The sequence below is a fragment of the Elaeis guineensis genome, chromosome 2 (genome assembly GCF_000442705.2).
Source record: "Elaeis guineensis isolate ETL-2024a chromosome 2, EG11, whole genome shotgun sequence".
Classification (NCBI taxonomy): Eukaryota; Viridiplantae; Streptophyta; class Magnoliopsida; order Arecales; family Arecaceae; genus Elaeis; species Elaeis guineensis.
In genome coordinates, this window is record NC_025994.2 from 105,406,640 (window position 1) to 105,427,653 (window position 21,014).

General features: G+C 39.1%; 2 protein-coding genes across 3 annotated transcripts; one reads left to right on the plus strand and one right to left on the minus strand.

Annotated features, from left to right (window-relative positions):
* Positions 1–5,868: 5,868 nt before the first annotated feature.
* Positions 5,869–13,558, minus strand: LOC105046118 (uncharacterized). Its single transcript, XM_073252520.1, has 2 exons — positions 13,377–13,558; positions 5,869–7,291 (listed from the first exon to the last, which is right to left on the minus strand). Exon 2 carries the CDS (start codon positions 7,248–7,250, stop codon positions 6,219–6,221), a length of 1,032 nt encoding a protein of 343 aa, XP_073108621.1. The 5' UTR covers positions 7,251–7,291; positions 13,377–13,558; the 3' UTR covers positions 5,869–6,218.
* Positions 13,559–19,877: 6,319 nt separating this feature from the next.
* LOC105046126 (signal peptidase complex subunit 1) lies at positions 19,878–20,925 on the plus strand. 2 transcript variants are annotated; one of them, XM_019848688.2, is made up of 2 exons: positions 19,878–20,033; positions 20,442–20,925. In XM_019848688.2, the coding sequence occupies exon 2, from the start codon at positions 20,442–20,444 to the stop codon at positions 20,721–20,723; it is 282 nt and encodes a 93-aa protein (XP_019704247.2). In that variant the 5' UTR covers positions 19,878–20,033; the 3' UTR covers positions 20,724–20,925. The 2 variants fall into 2 exon arrangements, with proteins under 2 accessions (XP_019704247.2, XP_073108622.1); XM_073252521.1 differs by having other exon boundaries at positions 19,886–20,033; positions 20,415–20,925.
* The last annotated feature ends 89 nt before the right edge of the window (positions 20,926–21,014 follow it).

The window sequence follows — 21,014 nt, forward strand, 5'->3', positions numbered from 1 at the left end:
CCAAAATCACGTGCAAAAACAGAGGCCAAGGCAAAGAGAAAAGAAGAAGAAAAAAAAAAAAAATAGAAGATAGGATGGTTGATCATATTTTGATTTTGATTAAAATTTAGTATATTATTTCTGATATCGAACGCTATAAGCTAATCAGTTCTGATATTTAAAAAGCCTTCTCCATAAATTATTTCAAACATCCATACATTTGATGAGATCTGTCTCTATTTATTATTGATATCTATTTTATTAATGATGATTATTTTATTATGAAGTTAAGATTTATTCTGGATGATGTGTATTTGTATAGCTTCTAATTAATTTAGAGGAGATCTATAGTAATTCTATTATTTTATATAATAGAAGATTCACAACATAAATTAGATGTCCTTATGCTTGGTTTGTTTTATATTCGTTAGATTTGATATTTTTAAGTTATTATTTGTTTAATTAGCACAAAAGATAGAATTTATCTTGAATATAATTATATTTATAGCCTTTTCACCCAACAACTGATATCAGAGTACCATGGTGAGACAGTCACTGTGGTTTATGTTAATTAAAATAGAGGATAAATCCAATATGGTTAAATTGACTTCATCGAATTATTCCTGATGGAGGATGATAATGGAAGATTTATTATATTGTTGAGATTTGTTTAAGCCGATTGAATTACAGAAAAAAATACCAGATAATATAAAGGCTAGTGAGTGGAAAAAGTTAAATAGAAAAGTCATGGCTACGATCAGACAATAGATTGATGTGAGTGTAATCCATGATGTTGCTACAAAGATAGATGCTTACTAGGTTTAAAAGAAATTAGAAGATCTGTATTAGCGGAAGAATACACAGAATAAAGTCTACATAATCAAAAGACTTGTGAACCTGAAGTACAAGTATTGACAGAACGCTTCAGAGCACTTAAATAATTTTCAGGAGATCCTGAATCAGTTGGTTACAATGAAAGTGCTTCTTGATGATGAGGTGCAGACATTGATCTTGCTGAGTTCCTTATCAGACAGTTGGGAGATATTGATGGTGATGTTGAGGAATTCCACTGCCAGTGGCAAATTTATTCTGACTATGATGAAGGATAATATATTAAATGAAGCAAATAGGAGAAAGGAGCAGGGTTCGACAGGTACAGATTCTGAGGCACTGGTTATAGAGCAAAGGAGAGAAGCAAAAATAGATCCTCCTTCAGCAAAGAAGATGGTGAGTCCTATAATAGGAAAGATAAGGAGAACTCTAGAGGTCAAAGTTCAAAAATGGTGTCATTTGTTACTACTATAATAAACTATGACATTTTCAGAGAGAGTGTAGAAAGTACAAAAGGAATTAGGATAAAAGTGGTAGAAAGAAAGAAGAGACATAAAGTTAGACTGCAGTTACATTTGATGATGAGGTCATAATTGCTTGAGATGACAAATGCATTAATCTCACATACTAAAAATCTAATTGGATAATTGATTCAGTTACCTCATATCATGTTACATCTCAAAGAGATTTCTTTTCGTCCTACTCCAAAGGTGATTTTGAGAATGTTAGGATGAAAAATGATGCGGTAGCTCAAATTATTGTTATAGAAGATGTTTGCTTGGAGACCAACACCGGGTGTAGACTGCTGTTAAAAAATGTGAGGCATGTTCCTGATATCTAATTGCACTTGATTTCTGTCTATGTCCTAGATAATTAGGACTACTCTATTTGCTTTGGTGAAGAAAAATGGAAGCTTACTAAAGATTTCTTAATCGTAACAAAAGATAAAAAAGGTTGATTTTTTCAGATTGCAAGCTAAGGTGTGCAGTGAAAAGATAAATATAGTTGAGATCTTTACAGACTTGTGACATCGGCAATTTGACCATCTAAGTGAAAAGGAACTTGATGCTCTATCCAGGCATAATCTGCTTTTTTTAAAAGGTGCGCATTTAAGACCTTGCACTCACTATTTACATGGCAAGCAGCATAAGATTTTATTTCATAAGCTTTCTTGATATAGGAGATCACATGTGTTAGATTAATTCACACTGATGTATATTTCATAACCACAAAGATACTTTATGGTGCACTATATTTTGTTACTTTTATTAATGACCATTCTCAAAAATTATGGACATTTGCTTTGAGATTTAAAGATCAGGTATTCGACATCTTTAAAGAATTCCATGCTAATGTTGAAAAGGAGAAGAGAAGAAAATTGAGATGCATACTTTCTCATTTGAAGTTGTCTGGCTCTTTTTGGGGTGAAGCTATAAGGACTGCGATTAACTTAATTAATCTCTTTCCTTCATATGCCCTTGACAGTGATGTTTTTAAGAAGGTATGGATAGGAAAATCAATTTCTTGTGACTATAATATTTGGATGCAAAGCCTTTGTTCATATTCCTAAAGATGAGCGGTCAAAGCTTGACAGCAAGTCAAAAGGAGTACATCTTTCTTATGGACATGAGCAGTTGGGATATAGGCTATGAGATCTAGTAGAGAAGAAGCTAGTCAGAAGTCGAGATATAGTATTCTTTGAGGATCATACTATTGAGGATATAAAAAAGTAGATAAGCCAAAGTCCACGAGATGTAGTATTCTTTGAGGATCAGACCATTGAGGATATAAAAAAGTAGATAAGCCAAAGTTCACTACAAAATTATTGATCCACCTACTGTGTCTCAAGCTAGAGCAGATGTTGATGATGGACAGACTACAAAGGATGGTGATATGATCAATGATGAGCCTACACGTAGTGACAGTGTATCAGATGAGCATGGTGAGCAAGCTTCTATATAGCAAATGATAGAATAGTAGCTGAGAAAATTTACCAAAAGGTATCAGTCTTCTCAAAGATATCCTCCGAATGAATATATGATGGTTATTTATGGAGGAGAACCAGAATGCTTCCAAAAGGCTATGTCACATGCACAGAAGAGAAAGTGATTAAAAGCCATACTGGTGAGATAAAATTCAAACCATACTTTTGAGTTGGTAGAATCTCCCACATAAGTCAAGAGAGGGAGATTTATTGAAAATTCCTCCTCATATGGAATTAGAATCCTATTAAAATAAAAAGAAAAAAAGGAGAGGGAGAAGAAGAGATCTAAAAGGATTCTATTAAGTGGCTATTTAATGTGCGCAACGAGGTTTGTAGAGAGTGTGTAAAAGCCGCAGGCTGTGCGCAGAATCCAAAACCACATGGAAAAACAAAGGCTGCGATAAGGGGAGAAGAAGGAAAATAAAAGATTTTGAGGCTATTTTGTCAAGAGACTAGATATTTAATCATATTCCGATTTTGATGAAATTCTAGTACGTTGTTTCTGACATCGAAAGCTTCAAGTTGATTGGTTCTGATCTTTGAAAAGCCTTCTTCACAAATTGTTTCAAGCATCCACGTGTTTGATGAGATCTATTCTTATTTATTATTGATATCATTTTATTGATGATGATTATTTTATTATGAAGTCAAAATTTATTTTTAATGATATATATTTGTATAATCTTTAATTAATTTAGAAAAGATTTACAGTAGTTTCATTATTTTATATAGTGAAAGATCCATAACTCAAATATGATAACTTTGTGGTTGGTTTGTTTTATATTCACTTGGGTTTGATATTGTTAAATTATTACCTCTTTAATTAATATATAAAGATAAAATTTATTTTAAATATAATTATATTTATGATCCTTTCGTCCCAACAAATCAAACACCTTCAGACTCACATTCTAAATATGAAATCCATGATTAACCATAGCTTTCACACCAACCGTGATTGGATTTGACCCCATGTTTGTTCTCCAACAGCAGCCTCTTTTACTCTCTATTCTTGGAAATCTGCATCTATAGCATAGAACGTTACGTAATTTTAGGAAGCCTGCAATGTGAGATAAGTTCCACTTCAAGTCCAACAATGATAGTGCTTTTAGTATTTGGATTACACCAAACTAGTTTATGACATGTACAGTACATTAGATTTGTCAACGAATCAGGTCCGGTTTGAAATCTGAATATCCAAACTCAGATCCGATTTTAGTTACTGATATCGGATCCGGATCCGAATACCTGATGGGTCTAACCTTAAGGTATCAGACTCGGATCCTAATAGATTCTGAGTATCCGGATCCGATTTTAGGATCTGAAACTTTTCATCACAGACGGTCTGGATGGCGACGGAGACGATGCAAGGTAAAGAGAGGGCGCACGGAGTAACGAAACCACAAAACGCGACAGCGAAAGGAGAGAGGCGGCCCGAATGGTGGCGGAGATGATGCGAGGCAGAGAGAGGGGGCACAGATCTTGCGGGGGAGAGACAGTCTGGATCTCCTCCATCCACAATCTTGGTGTTGGGTCCGACCACTGGCGAGCATGGGTGTTCACGACGAAAGGAGTTTTGGCCTCGCGATGGAAATCGAGCATGGAGGCGAAGATGGCGCGGCCGTAGCCTAAACAGAAGCGGCCGGAGGATGGGGGCTCGGAGGCGAAGAGGATGCCGAGAGTGGGGGATGGAGATGCGGATCTCGAAAAAATCGACCTCAGCCAAGGCAGCGGAGAGGGAGTGCATGGTGGCGACGAGGTGGGTGATGAGGTTGCAGTTGGCGGTGGCCATAACCTCGTTGCCGACGGCGAGTTTGGATGGATCAAAAGCAAGGAGCTGGAGGAGGGAGTCGAGGGCCAACGTTGGTGTCGGGGTTTGGCCGTCAATGAGCGGATCTCGTGGCAGAGAGGGAGAGGCGCCGTCGAGGTCCTCGGGGAGACTGAGAGACTAAGAGAGAGAGAGGGAGACTGAGAGACAGAGAGGATCTCGAGTGAGATATTAAATATTTTTAATATATATATTATATTATATTATCGAGTCTTAAGGTCTGAGTATTAAATATTCAGATCCTACCCATTTACATTATGGTTTATCGAATTCGGATAAATGGATCTAATGCTAGTACTAGATCCAGACCCGACAGATAAATACCCGCAGGTCTCAGGCCTGGACCCGACCCGTTGACAACTTTACGGTATACGCTGATCTTGAATTGGAAAAAAAAAAATCTTGGGAAATCGAGTCACTCTCCCACATGAAGCAACGTGGGAACATGTCTGTTTCTTTTCTCATTTTTGGACAGACGTTTAAACCACAGGTTCAATGGTGCGGACTTCTCAACTTTCATCCAAGAAAGCTTCAAAGGTTGTCGCCGTTAGAACATTGACAGGTTGTGACCTGCCGCTATATACATTATGGTAGCACTCCTGCATGAGATGGTTCCTACTCTGCTTGCCGCTTACATTTTCTGTTCTTTTCCCACCGACTCCATTTTATATTTCAGTACCCAAGAACTTTTCAGTTTGTTTCTTCACCTCAATGAAATCCATGCAGGCACAACGCCCTCCCGTTTCTAAAATAAATAAATAAACAGTAAAAAGCATGGGCGTGCATAGATTTGGGCATAATCCAGCACGTCATTGGATATGGGTTCGGATTATATCTTAATTCACCTTTTTTTCGCAGCGTCAGCCAACGATGGATGGAAGAAAAATATTGCAGTGCTTTAAGAGCTGTGCAAATCATGATCCAATGGTTGATATCACTTGACATCATGAAAGAAGATCGATCATTCATTTGCATGAAAGATATACCATATATGCATCTTGGGGAACAGAAGGAATCGCACATGTAATTGTGAAGAAGCCGATTCATTCAATCATCAACCATCATCAAAAGGGCGCAATACTGATTAATATCCTGTGGAGAAACAGAAGGAATAATATAAGATATGAGACCAGCAGACCTGTAGATCACACATGCGCCAACCAACAGAAGTTGATGTATGAAGTACATCTAATAACAATACAAGATTTACATCATTCACATTGAACATGATGCATCAGGAGCGTGATAAGAGTAACATAAGAAAAATAGATTACCTACCATCGAAGCAGTCCAGTCTGCAATGCAGAAGTTCAACAAAACATCAAAACAAATTCAGCAGTCACCCAGTTCTGTTTTCAACATCCACTACCACTCGCAAAAGATTAGATTATATTGTGATTTAGACCAAACAACCGATCCAACTATAAATAAACCATCACTTCAACTAATTTCTTTTCATTACATCGTCATCAAACTGTAAAGGAACTACATCCACCGTTAATTTCTTTTGGTTACACCCATTGGCACCTGGTGATTAGTGCATCAACCAAAACTCCTCAAAAGTTCTGCAGCCTACCAAAGCACGCAGACTCTGATTTAAAGCTCTCCAAGATAGATCTGTTTGTCACTGCTGCAAGATCCAATAATGGGCTCAGTAGGATGAAATGCAGTCTCGTTGACAGATCCATTGTGCCCAGGAAGCTTATACAAGATGCGGCGTGATGTTGTGTCCCAGATATAAACCATCCGGTCTGCACTCCCTGCAGTGACCTTGCTCCCATCAGGTGACCAGCTGCATTTTAAGAGGTTCTTCTCAAAGTTGTGCTGGTGCCCAGCAAAAATTTTCACACATCGGTTCTGTGGAGCATAGGGGCGCATATCCCATATACGAAGCGTGCAGTCCATGCCGTTAGTCAAGAGATAAGACCCATCAGGACTCAGCTGCATGCCCGTTATAATGTCCCCATGCCCCTGGAGAGTCATAGTTACCTCATTTCTGCGAAGATCCCACACCTTCACATCATTGTCTAACCCACCAGTGAAGATCTTATCCGCTGCATCCGAGAAACCGACGGCTGTGATCTGATACTTGTCCGGAAATGTCTGGACTGCACCCCTCATGCGAAGGTCCCAGAGTTTGGCCGTCCCATCATCAGAGCCACTCACAACAAGAGGGGGACCCCTGCGTGAAGGGCAGCACGAGTTCACAAAAGATGAGTGCTCTGCCATTTTCTTAACTTGCTTCCCTGTCTCGACATCCCATGCTCTAAGAGTCTTGTCAGGGCTTGCAGAGATTATCTGAGTTCCATCAGTGGTCCACTGGAGGTCCAAAACTGCATTCTTGTGTCCTCTCAAGACCATGAAATTCTTGCAGTCCCCATGAACATACCACAAGAAGATATATTTGTCATGCGATCCAGATGCTATCACAGTTCCTGCTGGGTTGAACTTCATGGTATATATAGCACTCTGGTGACCTGTGAGCAGCATGATTGGTGACTCAAGACTGGAGGTCCGCTGCTGTCCACCTGGGCCTGGAACTTGAAAAGGTTGAGGAACAGTAGTCAATTCATTTCTGGGCCTTGGGCCTGCAATGGCCAAAGCATGGTCACTAGATGCAGTGAGCATCTTGCCCTCTGCGTGAGGTATTCAAAGCTGGATTGCTTCACCTGGAAATAATATTTTGAAGAGAATAGATTGTGTAAGACAAGTAACTGACAAGAAGGGAACAAGAATTAATCAACTATTCAGGACAACAAATGAGTGGTCTCGAGAATGATCGGTCAATATATGAGAATCACTTTTCATTAACATAGATATTCTACCACCGATTACATAAATAAAGGGCCTGAGAAAAGGAATAGTGTTTTTCCCCAGCTTGGCTCCACAGTGAGATCAGAGCATCCTAAGGCTACTCACCAAAATGTAATGCACGGTTACATGGCCAAGCTCCAGGTGAATACAATAAACAAATTCAGCCATAAAAACCAGGGAAGAGGAAAATATAAATGGCATAATGTTAAAATCTGTCCTCGGATGGTTCAGTCAAGTTCATTCCATGGTCCTTCATCCATTGGTCAGATAACAAGCAAAGATGCAAAATTATGAGGAGTATTCTGGTCCTAAAAGGCTGATATCCAATGTTTACTCATTTTATGGTGATACAGATGGGAACTTCATAACAATCACAACAAAACCATTCCCATGAAAATTAAGCGATGCATATAATCTTGATGTTACAAGCATGATGTAATCCATGGTAAAATAAGAAATTTGTCAGTAAGATGGTAACAAACATTGTACTTGTCAAGCCATGTTAATATGGATCAGGAGTCCAACGAAGCTAATGCATGCTTGGAGAAGGAGATAACAAAGTGCATAAATATTTTCTTCCAAGGTTTGATCATAGCTGTCAAAATTTATATTAAGTCTAGAATATTATTTTATTAGCAACCTAGGCCAACTCATGCGACTATGCAATCCACAACCCCAAGCTAAATCCTGCATTTTCTAAAATTTCTATATCTTCCATGTAACTTAATTTTTTAATGGGCAATGCATATGCTTATTAGAAATCAAAAAAAAAAACTCTTAAAAAGAAAAAAGAAATAAAAGAGTACAGCAAAACAGTTTAAGAATTGCAAGACACAAATATTAGTCAACCAGAGTATCCCACTCCAGTAGCAGCAGAGAAAACTTCAGCAATGATTGCTGGAGAATGTCATCAAGATACTATTGTTGGTGATGGGATGCATATGGAAATTACTTTCAGTTTCAATCCACCATTAACACTAGTAAATCAAAATAAATTTCCATTTCTACTGTAGGTCATCAAACTTCACATAAATAGATCTACTTTGGTGATTGCCTTTCAATTAATCCTCCTTTCTAATATGGATAAATTACATTCAATCATCAAATTTTATAATCAAAAAATAATTTCCAAAAAATAACTGAGATACATCTTTTCCTGTACTGTCCAAAATAATTTCCAAGAAACCAAATTGATATAAGATTCTCGTTTCCAAAAGAGGATTAAGGAGATATTGTAAGATGGATGGAGGAACAACAGGACTGCATGTCAAACAGCTCACACCAACTTATAACAAACCATTCTAAGATGGAATCATGTTTATTTCAGTGGCTGAACCAATCATGATCAAAATCCTAGACCAGAATCTAAAAGTCAACTGCACATTTTGACCGAAGAGTTCAAGAAGTTCTTGTAAAAATAATAAACTAATCATAAATGGAGAAACAGGCCGTGACTAAATTGTGAATAACAAATGTTTGTATGTGCATACACTGAAAATTTACATACAAATAGGCCACATAAAGTAGCAGTTGATTTTGAACTATTTAATTTTCTAAGATAATTTGAGTAGCACATCTCAGTTCTTATGCATCAGCTGATTAATCTCCTCTAAAGTTTTGGGAACGTAGAAGTGCTGAGAACTTTATACATGTGGAAGCAACAGAACACTCCAAAACCATTGTGTGGTGACCAACAACTGTCTAAAGTTTCTATACATGACAAAATATGGATTGACCTCTCTAGGATACCAACACTGTAACAACCATACAGCATCAATTATTCACCTCAAATTACAAGCCCCTACAACCAACTAGCAATTTACTCCAAGTTTTAGCTAAAACAAATCAGTTTTCAGTTGGAACAGTTCTGAAGTATGTATGGCTTATTAGCCTCCTTTTTTTGAGCCATTTCTTCATATGTTCAAATGAAAGAGGGGAGCTTCTCCACAGGGATTGGGCAGACTTCCCACAAGCACTCTTGCATGATTAAAGTTGTCCTACATCAGTTTTGGGGAGTGGAAACACAGAGCGTCAAGAGACATACAAAAGATTTGAAGAATGTTTAAAATGCAGGTGACTTTTTTGATCAGTTGCATATATTAGTGGTTAAATGTATGAATTAAGCAAGATATTGTAGAACTTCAACATGTTTCACTAAAGCAATAATTTAAAAACAATTTACATTATATTTTCTATTTTTGCATTAAAAGTCTAGACTCTAGAGCATATGGATTTCTTAAATTGTTAAACAAGCTAGATAATATCAGGTTCTACAAGTCCAGAAGCCGGGAGCCAGTTATAAAAAATTAAGAAAAAAACATTTTAAATTTTATTTCTATGCTCTCATAGGAAGGTTTCAAGATTATGAATACATTTTATATAAAGCTACTACATAAGCATATTAGATCTACAAAAAGTGGAGCAAATTAAATTGACAATATTATTGGTGCTAGACACCTTTTGATTTGTAATCTTTTATAGGGATAAACTAGTCATTAAATGAATAAGCATTATTGACAAGACTTCTGTCTATAAACTTTTCAATGGAGCATGTGGTTGACAGTTGCCAAGGGATAGGGAAAACCTTCATTGCCACTCCATGGTAAACCTTCCCATTGCTTCCAATGTAGCCGTCGGTGAAGGAAGCAAAGCAACAAGAGAAGCCACATATGATCAGGAGGGCACCAGTTAAATACTTGTTTTACGCTGTGGCAGCTGCCTTTGTTGTTGAGAAGAGAATTGAGGAATTGGAAGAGAAAGACAGTTCCACTAAGGTGGACCTTGATAAGGTTACCAATCCCTTGGAAGGTCTTGTCACCAACTGTTTTCTTTGTTGTGGTTCTGGAAGAACTGGTTAAGGGCTGGTTCTCTCCTGCCATGTTTTTGTTAAATTGGGGTTCAAGCTGAATCAGATGTTGTAGAAAAGTTGTACTAGTGTCTCCATTTATAAGAAGGCTGAGCAAAGTAATAGGTGATGGGAGAAAGTATCATTCTTTCCAAGTTTGATTGGGTTGCTTTAATTCACGGATAAATGTTCTTCTCCATTGGATAACTAAGGGTCAATGGTGGCTTCTGTTCATCCTTCGAAGTGATGCCAATGCTAAAGTTTGGTTGGTGACAAGATTGAACGTTAGTTATATATCATCTTTTGTCTATTTATTATATCAATGGTTTCGAATAATCAAACCTACTACTATTGTTTAGCTCTTTAAAACATCAGAGTAGAGAATCGGATATTGAAGCCTTCTACGACAGCAACCCCTTTCCAACTAATGTAGGCAGGAACACAAGATCACGTACATTGCCCAAACGAAACATCACCAAAATCCTGAAATACATGGTTATCATACCTTTGCATGGTGGATGAAGATCTAGCAGAGCAGAAATTATCTTTAGGTCAGATTAGCAGGTTATTGGCCTGGATTGACCTTGCTATCTTGACACAAAACAAATGTCTTCATGGCTGGGCATTGTAAGGCCCTATAAACCACAAAGTTTACTTTGTAGTTGTCCAAGAACAATCTTCTCACTTATGAACCCTCAATCTTCTCACTTATAAACACAGTGTTTTTAACTAGCAGCCTGACTTGAGCTGTTTTTGGGTTCAGATCAAGAGTCCTTAGTTTCGATATGGATGAAATTGCAAATTAACCAATGAATATGACATCGCTTTTCCTAATATCCCTACATACCTCCACTTCCCAATATCCGCTCCTGCCTCAATTGTCCTCCCATCCACCAACACTCTCCACGCAACCCAACTTTCCCCAACCTTTGGTGGAGGAGGAGGATTGCCATATCAAAGAGATCAACCTAGTTTTGGCCTCTCCTAAGTGACCATCAAGCCACTTATGGTCCTTTTCAGCAGCTTCCTCCCACTTGGCACTAGGCTAGGTTTAGGTAACGCATCAACAAAGATATCCTAGAGTTTCAGAAATTAAGCTTCTAATAGGTGAGAAATCAATTGGCATTTTTTAACAAATTCTATCTCTCTCAATGTGTGCAAGTTACATGAATAGCCGACCAAACAGTTTAAATGATTGAATCACTCAGGTCAGCAATTCAAATAGGTGAACTGAAAATTTGGGTTTTAACTTGACCAATCCACGATGGTTAGTGACTGCAGGTCAAATGGGTCAATTTAGTCAACCTATTCATGTTTTAAAATACTTGATTAACCACTTGTTTTTTAGCAATTAACTTATAATTTATTTCAAGCAATCTATTGCTACCAAAAAATTTTGTATACTAAGAAGGGTATAATGGAGGGAATGGATTATATGTGCTCTTGGTAATTAACACTAGACAGTATTACTACCATCCAGTCGATGCTAACTAGGCATGTGCTGGAATTGATTGTTGACATAAGTTCACTAAAATTTAAGTAGAGGCCTTAAAGAGTTCCAAACAAGCATGTCCAAAGTGTTATTCTTTCCCTCAAAATATACAACTGTGATCAGAATATGGAGAACCTTAAATAAAGAGAACATATTACGTTGGGGAAGGACGTCTTTCAAGACGTCAAAATCCACTCATCTGCTACTAAAGAATCTCTTGGTAGAAACAAAACCACTTTCGAGCATGATTGTCGAGCATTACATGCCCAACTTGGCAAGGGGGGTATCATTAAGCAAAGGAAAGCATTTGCCAGCAATCCCATCAAATTAGTTGTGTAGCTTAAAATTGCAACGTTTAGTGATGAATAAGTGTGCACATAGCAAGATAAGGCCGGTGTCTTTATCTACCATAAAGATTTGTCTTGGCAGCGGATTGAGGATTTGAAGCTCGCAAAAACTGGGGACTATTTTACTTGTAATGGCCACCAAAGTAAAACAGATTGGATTTTCCAGGGGAATGGGCAAAAGCTTGTCCCTGTTCTCTTGGTCAAAGCAAGATGGACTGGTGGCTTAGATCCAAATTCATTCCAAGTCTTCTCCTATTTAATTGGTGAATAAACATAATCATTCATTTGATCCAGTTAATCTAATAATTTCATCCAATTTGTTGGTTGTGGCAATTGTCGAACCTCTTTTTAAGTTGGGACAAAACCATTTTATCCACCTATTATTTTCTTCCAACTCCAACTTAACTACTAGATGAGCTCCTTTTTTGATGAAATGCGGTTTCCTTTGCTAAAGATGCCCTTTCCATCAGTATAAGTTCCTGTAACTAAGTCAATTTTCACCCTTAAGCAATGAATCTAGAATTTCCTTGTGAAAAAGATCACCATGGCTTTGGAGAATCAAATCAAGTCATCCAGCTCTATCAAAGCCAAATAGGGTTTCTTTTAAAGAAAATGTGCGTGCTATCTTTCAAAATTCCGATTGTTCCAAAGAGCAGATTGATAACCAGTCTTGACCGCTTATATACCAACATCGTGGAATAGAGAAAGTGTAGGATATTTTAACATATCTTATCTTGGTCAAGTCCAAGTCTTTTGTGTGTGCAAGTATAGTGTTTGATGCTTCACTTGAGTAGTCACATACATAAAAAAGTTCAAGTATCAACTAAGAAAAGGAAAGCTACCAAGCAAGTTGCCCTACAAGGATTTGCATCTAAAATCTATTCATAGCAGCTAACATAAAATCAACCCAGTTATCACTAGTACTACCCAAAACATGGTAGTTTCATCCAATACTAGCTGAATGTCTTAACAGCCCACAAAACATTCTTTTAGTTCAGTGAACCAACAGACCCCTACATAATGACCAAATGATTTCACTCCTGGCAAAAATTTAACATGGTAGGTTACTAGTTTTCATTATGAAATACCAGAGTCATTCCATGGGGCTTCCTCCCCTCCAAAGAGATTCCAAGAAGAGGAGCAAAAGCTTGGCAATGTGAGAAGAAAAAGGATCGTGACGTGAAGATACGGGAAAGGGAAAAGGGAAGACAAGGGAAGGCTGAGAGAGAAAGGGATGAGGAAAGAGGGGCAGGTACCTGGCACAAAAGCTGATGGAAACCGGTTGGTCCACGGGACTGGACGCTCGCCGTCGGTGGTCGTCGGTCGGCGGTCGGGGGTCCGAAACCGGCGGCCGGAGCGCGGAGGTCGGCGATCGGGGGATGGAGAGGGGGGAAACTAGCTAGGGCACGGAAACTCGCCAACCGACACGGGGACGGGCACTGGGTTCATTTACCAACCAACTACTGATGCCGATAGTGCAAACCCGAATCCGGGGCAGGGGATCCGACCCACTTTCAGCACCGTCGCCGTTTAGCATTTAGCAGAAATTCGTATGATAAACGTTCAGGTATAATTGTATTTAAAAATAAAATACGGATAAAATTCGGCCATAAATTAAAATATATATAGCCAAAGTTCAGATATGTATTGTTATAGTGGACATCATAATGCTTCGAATTTATAGCTCTATGAGCTATGACTATACTATGAAGAAGGATGCTGTGAAAGACTACCTTCATATGAACTGAGCTGATCCTGATATGAGCTCCTCTATGCTGATACGAGATATCCTGAGCATCTATGCTGATATGAGCTGAGGCCAAAAGCAATAAATATCCCCATGTGAATAGCACATGAAGGCTAAAATCTCTTCTGATTGACAACCTATGCAATTTATAAATAGGACCCTCATCTGCCATGAGGTGACACCACTCATTCAACAATATCAAAAAAATCAAACACAGACTTCGGGGTTATTCAAATTCTCCACTCAGTATGCTACCAGCAACGATGTCCTCACTTCACGGGAGTGATCGAGGGCTGAATTATCTCACCCAATTTGGCATGTCGAACGGTCCAGTAATCTCGGGATTGTGCGATCTCACAGCTAACAATCCAGCTGTTTGACATCTTTCTATATAAAGCAACCAGATCTCCGAGAACCCAGGTAAGTCAAATCGAATCCCTCTAAGAGAATCAGTTGCTGCTCCTTTATTCTCTGCTTTTCTAATTTGAGCATCAGAGATTCCTCGTCGGAGCCACAACCTCCGATTTAAGACTTATTTTGCAGGTCGCTCCAGTACCAGCATCCATGCACGAGGATCAGACATCCGTCTTCCGACCTCAGATGTCTGTTTTTCGATCTTGACCGATTTAAGCAGCAGCAGATAGAGGAACGGCCTACTTTTCGTAACATGTGATCAATAAAAACTGCCACCAAATGATCGAGGCAATATACCGCCTTTTGAACCACCGTTGGTGCTGAAGAAAGTCATGCACCATTGGCGCAGCCACCAATGATGGAGACTCCTCCGCCAACCCAATTAGTGCTGGTCACGGTAGATCATTTTGACCTACTCTTCCAGCAGGTCCAGATTTTGATGGCCACTGTTCAGACAGTCCAAACTGCTCGCGCATCCCTTTCAGTGACACAATCGATACCTCTCTTGGCGGTGCCACTGGCATCTCCTGTGGCGTGCGAGCTCCTCTCAATATCAGAGCTAGGCTCGAAGGCTTTAAAGCCTCCCCCACTCATGTGCTTCACCTTCGACAGCATCGGAGAACTCAGCTTGCGAGCGACCTTGAGGTCCTCCCCTTCCCCCCATATCCTCGAGCTCAGCAGCATGGGCAGCCTTCCCACTGGCAGAGATGTTGATGTTCTAGGCCAAATTTTGGTTGTTGCACGAAGAAGCGAGCCCAGATGGAGACACTTGTCGACCAGCTCGATCTTCTGAGGGCGGCCGGTACCACCAGCGATAGCAAGGGCCACCACGTAGTGAAGCTCCACCTCCTTCTCTTCTGTTTCGTCCTCATTTGATGAAGGCCTATTTGTGCACCGCCTTCAGCAGCAACGTCTGCAATCTCTTTGCCGGTGCTCTCATCAGCATCGCCCTGATCCCCACTGAGCCGGCCATAAGTGCTCTTCCTCTGAGCTCGCGTCGCTCTAAGCTTCTTCCTCCGAGCTTACGCCACTCCATGCTTTCTTCGAACATCCGAGCTCTCGACCTCTGATTGAATTTCGAGGTAAATCCTTCAAATCCGAAGATAAATCCTTCAAATTCAAGATACATCATTCAAATTCGAGGATCAATCCTTCAAATCTGAGGTAAATCCTTCAAATCCGAAGATAAATCCTTCAAATCTGAAGTAAACTCCTTCAAATCTGAGATAAATCCTTCAAATCCGAGGTTAAATCCTTCAAATCCGAGGTAAATCCTTCAAAATCAAGGTAAAAGCATGTGAATCCGATGTCCAAGCATGTAGAACCGAGGTAAAACATGCAAATCCAAGGTCCAAGCATGCAGATCTAAGGTAAAAATCAGGCTAATCCAAAGCTAAAAATAAGCCTAAATTGAGGCAAACAACAGGAGTCAAGCAAAATCCAAAAAGCTTACAAACAGTGCTCACAACTCTCATGGTAAAAAGCTTTTGAACCTTATCTATTATTCTGCGTCGTTCTTTTTGAACAACAGGTCTTCAAGCATTTAAATTGAAGTAAAGATCAAACCAAAGCCATAAAGATGAGGTGAAACGCATGAGACGACCTCCAAAAAATTAGCCTCATAGGGTCAATATCATCAGAAGATAAATCTGAGCAAGCCAAGGAGAAGCAAACTAGCTCAAATGGGTAACAACAATCCATTTACCTCCAAAAGTATGATTTGACTAAAAAATCAAAAGGCCCAGTTAGAGCTGGTTTGACAAATTTCCTCATTTTTTGTGTGCAGATCCACAATTTAAGACCTTGACGACTCCGAGACGGAGCTAACTTACAAGACTCCTGCAAAGCCTAAATTATTCGAGAAGCAGAGGGAGATCCTTAGAAAATCTTCGGAGGAATAACTAATAAGACCCTCAGAAGACCGTCGAGAGTTCATGCCACAGGCACAAGCTCGTCGCCGGCACACAATGCCTCTCGTGCGAAGATGAGACATACTAGATATCGCAGCACAAAATCATCGTAGGCATACAATGCCACTCATGAAGGATAATTAATCAGATCCTCAAAAGGCCGTCGAGAGTGCGTGCCATAGGCACAAGCTTACCACTGGCACACAATACCTCTCGTGCAAAGATGAAAAGTACGAGATGCCGCAGGCATACAACGTCACTCGTGAGGACTAACTTATTAGACTTTCGAGAAGACCTCGATGACTTTGAGGCAGGATTAACTTACAAGATCCCTACAGAGCCTAAGTCGTTCGAAAAGACAAGAAGTGCTAGATGTAGCAGGCACACAACGTCACTCGTGAGGGTTAATTTATCAAATCTTCGAGAAGACCTCGACGATTCTGAGATGGGGCTAATTTATAAAATTCTTGAAGAGTCTGAGTCACTCGAGAAGATGAAAAGTGTAAGATGCAGCAGGCACAAGCTCACCACTGACACACACTATCTCTCACGAAGACGAAAAAAGCTAGATGCCGTAGGCACAAGATCGTCGCAGGTACACAATGCCACTCGTAAGAGATAACTAATCGGATGCTAGAGGAAGAATAAAAAAGACAGTGTATGGATCGAGATATCATGTCAATAGTACTTCTTTTGCTTGATTCTCAGACTCAGGAGTAGGGGGATATGTTACGGTGGTATCATGGATGCCTCTGATTTACAGCTCTATGAGCTATGACTATGCTATGAAGAGGCATACTGTGAAGAGCTATCTTCATATGAGTTGAGCTGATCTTGATATGAGCTCCTCTATGCTGATACAAGATATCCTGAACATCTATGCTAATATGAGCTGAGGTCAAAAGTAATAAATGCCCCTACGTGGAGAACACATGAAGGCTAAAATCTCTTCTGATTGACAACCTATGTAATTAATAGATGGGACTCTCATCTGTCATGAGGTGACACCACTCATTCAACAAGGTCAAAAAAATTAGGCACAAACTTCAAGATTATTCAAAAGGGATATTCAAATTTTTCACTCAGTATGCTATCGGCAACGATCTCCTCACTTCATGGGAGTGATCAAGGGCTGAATTATCTCATCCAATTTGGCATGTCCAACGGTCCAGCAATCTCGGAATCATGCGATCTCACAGCTAACAATCCAGCTGTCTGACATCTTTCTATATAAAACAATCAGAGCTTCGATGACCCAGGTAAGTCAAATCGAATCTCTCTCAGAAAATTTGTTGCTACTTTTTTGTTCTTTGTTTTTCTGACTGGAGCATCAAAGGATCTTCGTCGGAGCCACAACCTCCGATTTGAGATTTATTTTGCAGGTCGCTCTAGCGCAAGCATCCCTGCACTAGGACCAGGTGTTTGATTTCCAACCTCAAACGTCTGTCTTCCGGCCTCAACTGATTTAAGCAGCAATATGTATATTCAGGTAAAATTCGACATAATTTTCAAGTTCAATGAATAAACACTCAGTACTAATATTTGCATGTAAACTTTGGAGAAAATCAATAGAGATATAATTTATTTATATTGCAATATGAAATATTATATGTCACAAAAAAAATTTAAAAAATGGCCAAAAAAGACTATGGTTTACCCAAAAAAGTGTAAAGCATAATTCAAACATGATAAGAGGATGAATGTTTTACATGAGAAGAAAAAAATATGATCTTTTACCAAGATCTTTTTGACAAGACTATAGTTTACAAATCTCCATAAATCAGCAATAGCTAAATTCGTTGGCCATGGACTAACAATCAAACCTTATTTATTGGATTAAAGCTCTAGATTGCATCCATTACAACAAGATTCTTGGATAAGCATAGTAGTACTCTTAAAAAGAAAAGGAATCACCAACCATGCTTAACCCTCTTCTATTCTTCTCTTCTAATTTTACTCTTATGAGCCACTTAGTACCTCCTCCCACCTTCACCTTTGCTGGCCTCTTTATAATGTCATCTTCATTGCCAATCCTTTGTATCCTTTCACTCTACTAGCCATTCTCTTTATCCTTCTCCTCCAAATCACTTCTTTGCTTCCCTCTCTTTCCCTACAATCCCTGCTACTTGCTTTGCTTGTTTACTCCTTTCCACCATCACGGGGGAAACCACAAAATGGAATCTCTCTCTCTCTCTCACATTAATTTGAAACCATGCATATCCAATGCACCTAGTAAAATTTATGTAGTTGTATGCGGATCTAAGACATAGCATAGTGAACTAAGCAATATGTAAGACCTATTATTAAGAAAAATGAATTTACTATCCTCATTAACAACATTCAACCAGCCATATAACCATGTAATTTGACCAACATTCGGTTAGCCTCTCAAATCCATTGGCTTCACTCTTACCTCTCCACTATCATCTCCTCTTCTCTCTTGTAATTCACTTCATCTTATTATAGCTTTCAAGGTATTGCTCGAAGCCTCGTCCAATTCCAACTCAAGGGATTTTGTGCATAATATTTTTCATCTATAGATTCTTTTTATTTCATATCTTTTACTTGTGAAAGAAAAATATTTTTTGCTAAATGATATTATTGAAGTAGATGGATAGATACGGATTTTTTATTTTAATATCAAAAAATAATTAGTTTGTTTTTGGTAGGGCTTCTGGATTTTTTTTTTCCACTCAACCTACAACTGCTCTTATGTACATAATCTATCTCTCATACGATAACACTGAAATTAAGATATCTTTCTATAATCCTAACAAAAAAGAAGAGAGAAAAATATTAAAAAATTAGATATATTAAACTTCTATGCTCTTATATTTTGATTTATAGATTCACGTAGGATATTTTACATAACAAGTGTAGGTTTGGTTTGGTAACTCTATGCATCTCTCTTTTGATTTTTTTGTTCTTCTATTGTTTCTTTTTTCCCTATATATCTTTTGCTTGCTTATTTGTTTGATGACACTGAATACTCAATTGACTAACAAGTTATCTGATCGATTATATCTAGGATTTGGATCAATCATTGTTGATGTCCTAGCAAATTGGTTCGTGTTTAGATTAGGCTCACAAAGTATTGATGTTATATCCCCGATGATATACAAACATGGTTATCGGATGGGTTGAGTTAGGATGGGGCCGAGTTCAACCCCATATATAACTAAAAATAGCTGGGCTCAAATCCGATCCGGTCTAGGCTTCCGATTTACTTCTTAGGCTCAAGTTTAGCAGCTTCGAATGTCGAGCTAGCCCTCGAGCTTTTAAAATCATAATGGCAGCAAGAGGAGGAGAAGATGATGTGACTATGGTGAGAGAAAGAGTGGATAACATGGTGGTGGCTAGAGAGGGAGGAGATGATGCAACAGTGGTGAGAGATGAAACGGACAATGCAAAGAGGAGGCATGGTAAGGCAAGAAGGTTGATTTAAGGATTAGATTAGAGATATAAATTTGTAAAACTATAATAAAATTTAAAATATATATATATAATTAGATTCAAATCGGATGCATGCTGGATGGATGTAAATACAAATCAGGCTTGCTCAAAGGATGGGCACAAATTTTAGGCCGGGCCAAAAATTTTGGTCCGATTCGGTTCGTCGGGCTGAAAAAAATCAGGTCTAGCCCGTCCAAAACGCGCCGGTTTTTGGTGACGTCTAATCAAACCCGACCCTGGCCGCAGTCTGGCGCGTTACAGCAACTGTGAAAGCGTAGGAAACGTATGCCAGCTAAATTACAACCATCCCCCTGCTTGTGAAGCCGGTCGTCCCGACGCTTTCCTCATCTCCTCGTTCCGACCCCGCAGTTCCCCCTCAGCCTCTCGCGGTAAGAAGCTACCCTCTTCATCTATGGCCATGGGGCGGTTAGGGTTAGGCTTCTCTCTGATCCAGTTCTCAAAGTTCACGATGCCCTCTTCTTCTCATTCTTCGATCCGACCCAAACTAATCAGGCTTTGTTTTTCCTGTTGTTGTACTCTCAAACATCAGTTCGAATCGTGAACAAACGTTCAATTCACGCTTTCAAATCAAGAGCTATGGATTGATCCCTTTGTTTCTTTTCTTGACCTTTGTGATCTTAGGGTGTTTGATCCCTTAATTTCAGTTAATGGATCGCCAATCCTGCTACGATTTGGTTCTTTTAATTGTATTTTGAAATTTTTAGGGTTTTTATGCAAAGCTCTGATTTTTTTTTTTTTTTTGAATTTAGATATTTTCTTCCCTTCTTTTTTGCTAGATGGATTGGCAAGGACAGAAGCACTCGGAATTTTTGATGCAGATTTTGCTCGTAGTGTTCGCGGTTGTTGCTTTCGCGGTCGGATATGCTATCGAATCCTTCCAGATGATGATGCTTATCTATGCCTCTGGAGTTTTCCTGACTGCATTGATTACGGTGCCCAATTGGCCCTTTTTCAATCGCCACCCGCTGAAATGGTTGGACCCGAGCGAGGCTGATCGCCACCCGAAGCCACAGGCCACCGCTGCGGCTTCAAAGAAGAAGGCATCCAAGCAAAAGTAGTAGGTCTTGTTACAGCTTTCAGAGTTTTCTTAGGGCTTTTCATCGTTGCTGTCCTGTTGATGGGGCAAACTTAGTAGTGCTGGGCGTTTTCTATAGTGGATTCATTCCTCTCTTTGAAGTAGTTTAACACTGCATATATTATTTCCATAATGGTTGAGTGAAAGTTAAACTTTATGAAAATGGGAACAACTTCTTCTAATCATTTCTTATCTTTCTCCTTTCTCATATCACTGTTTTGAATAGTTTGAAATGTTAGAAAATTTATTGATTGCGATATAATTATTGCACCTA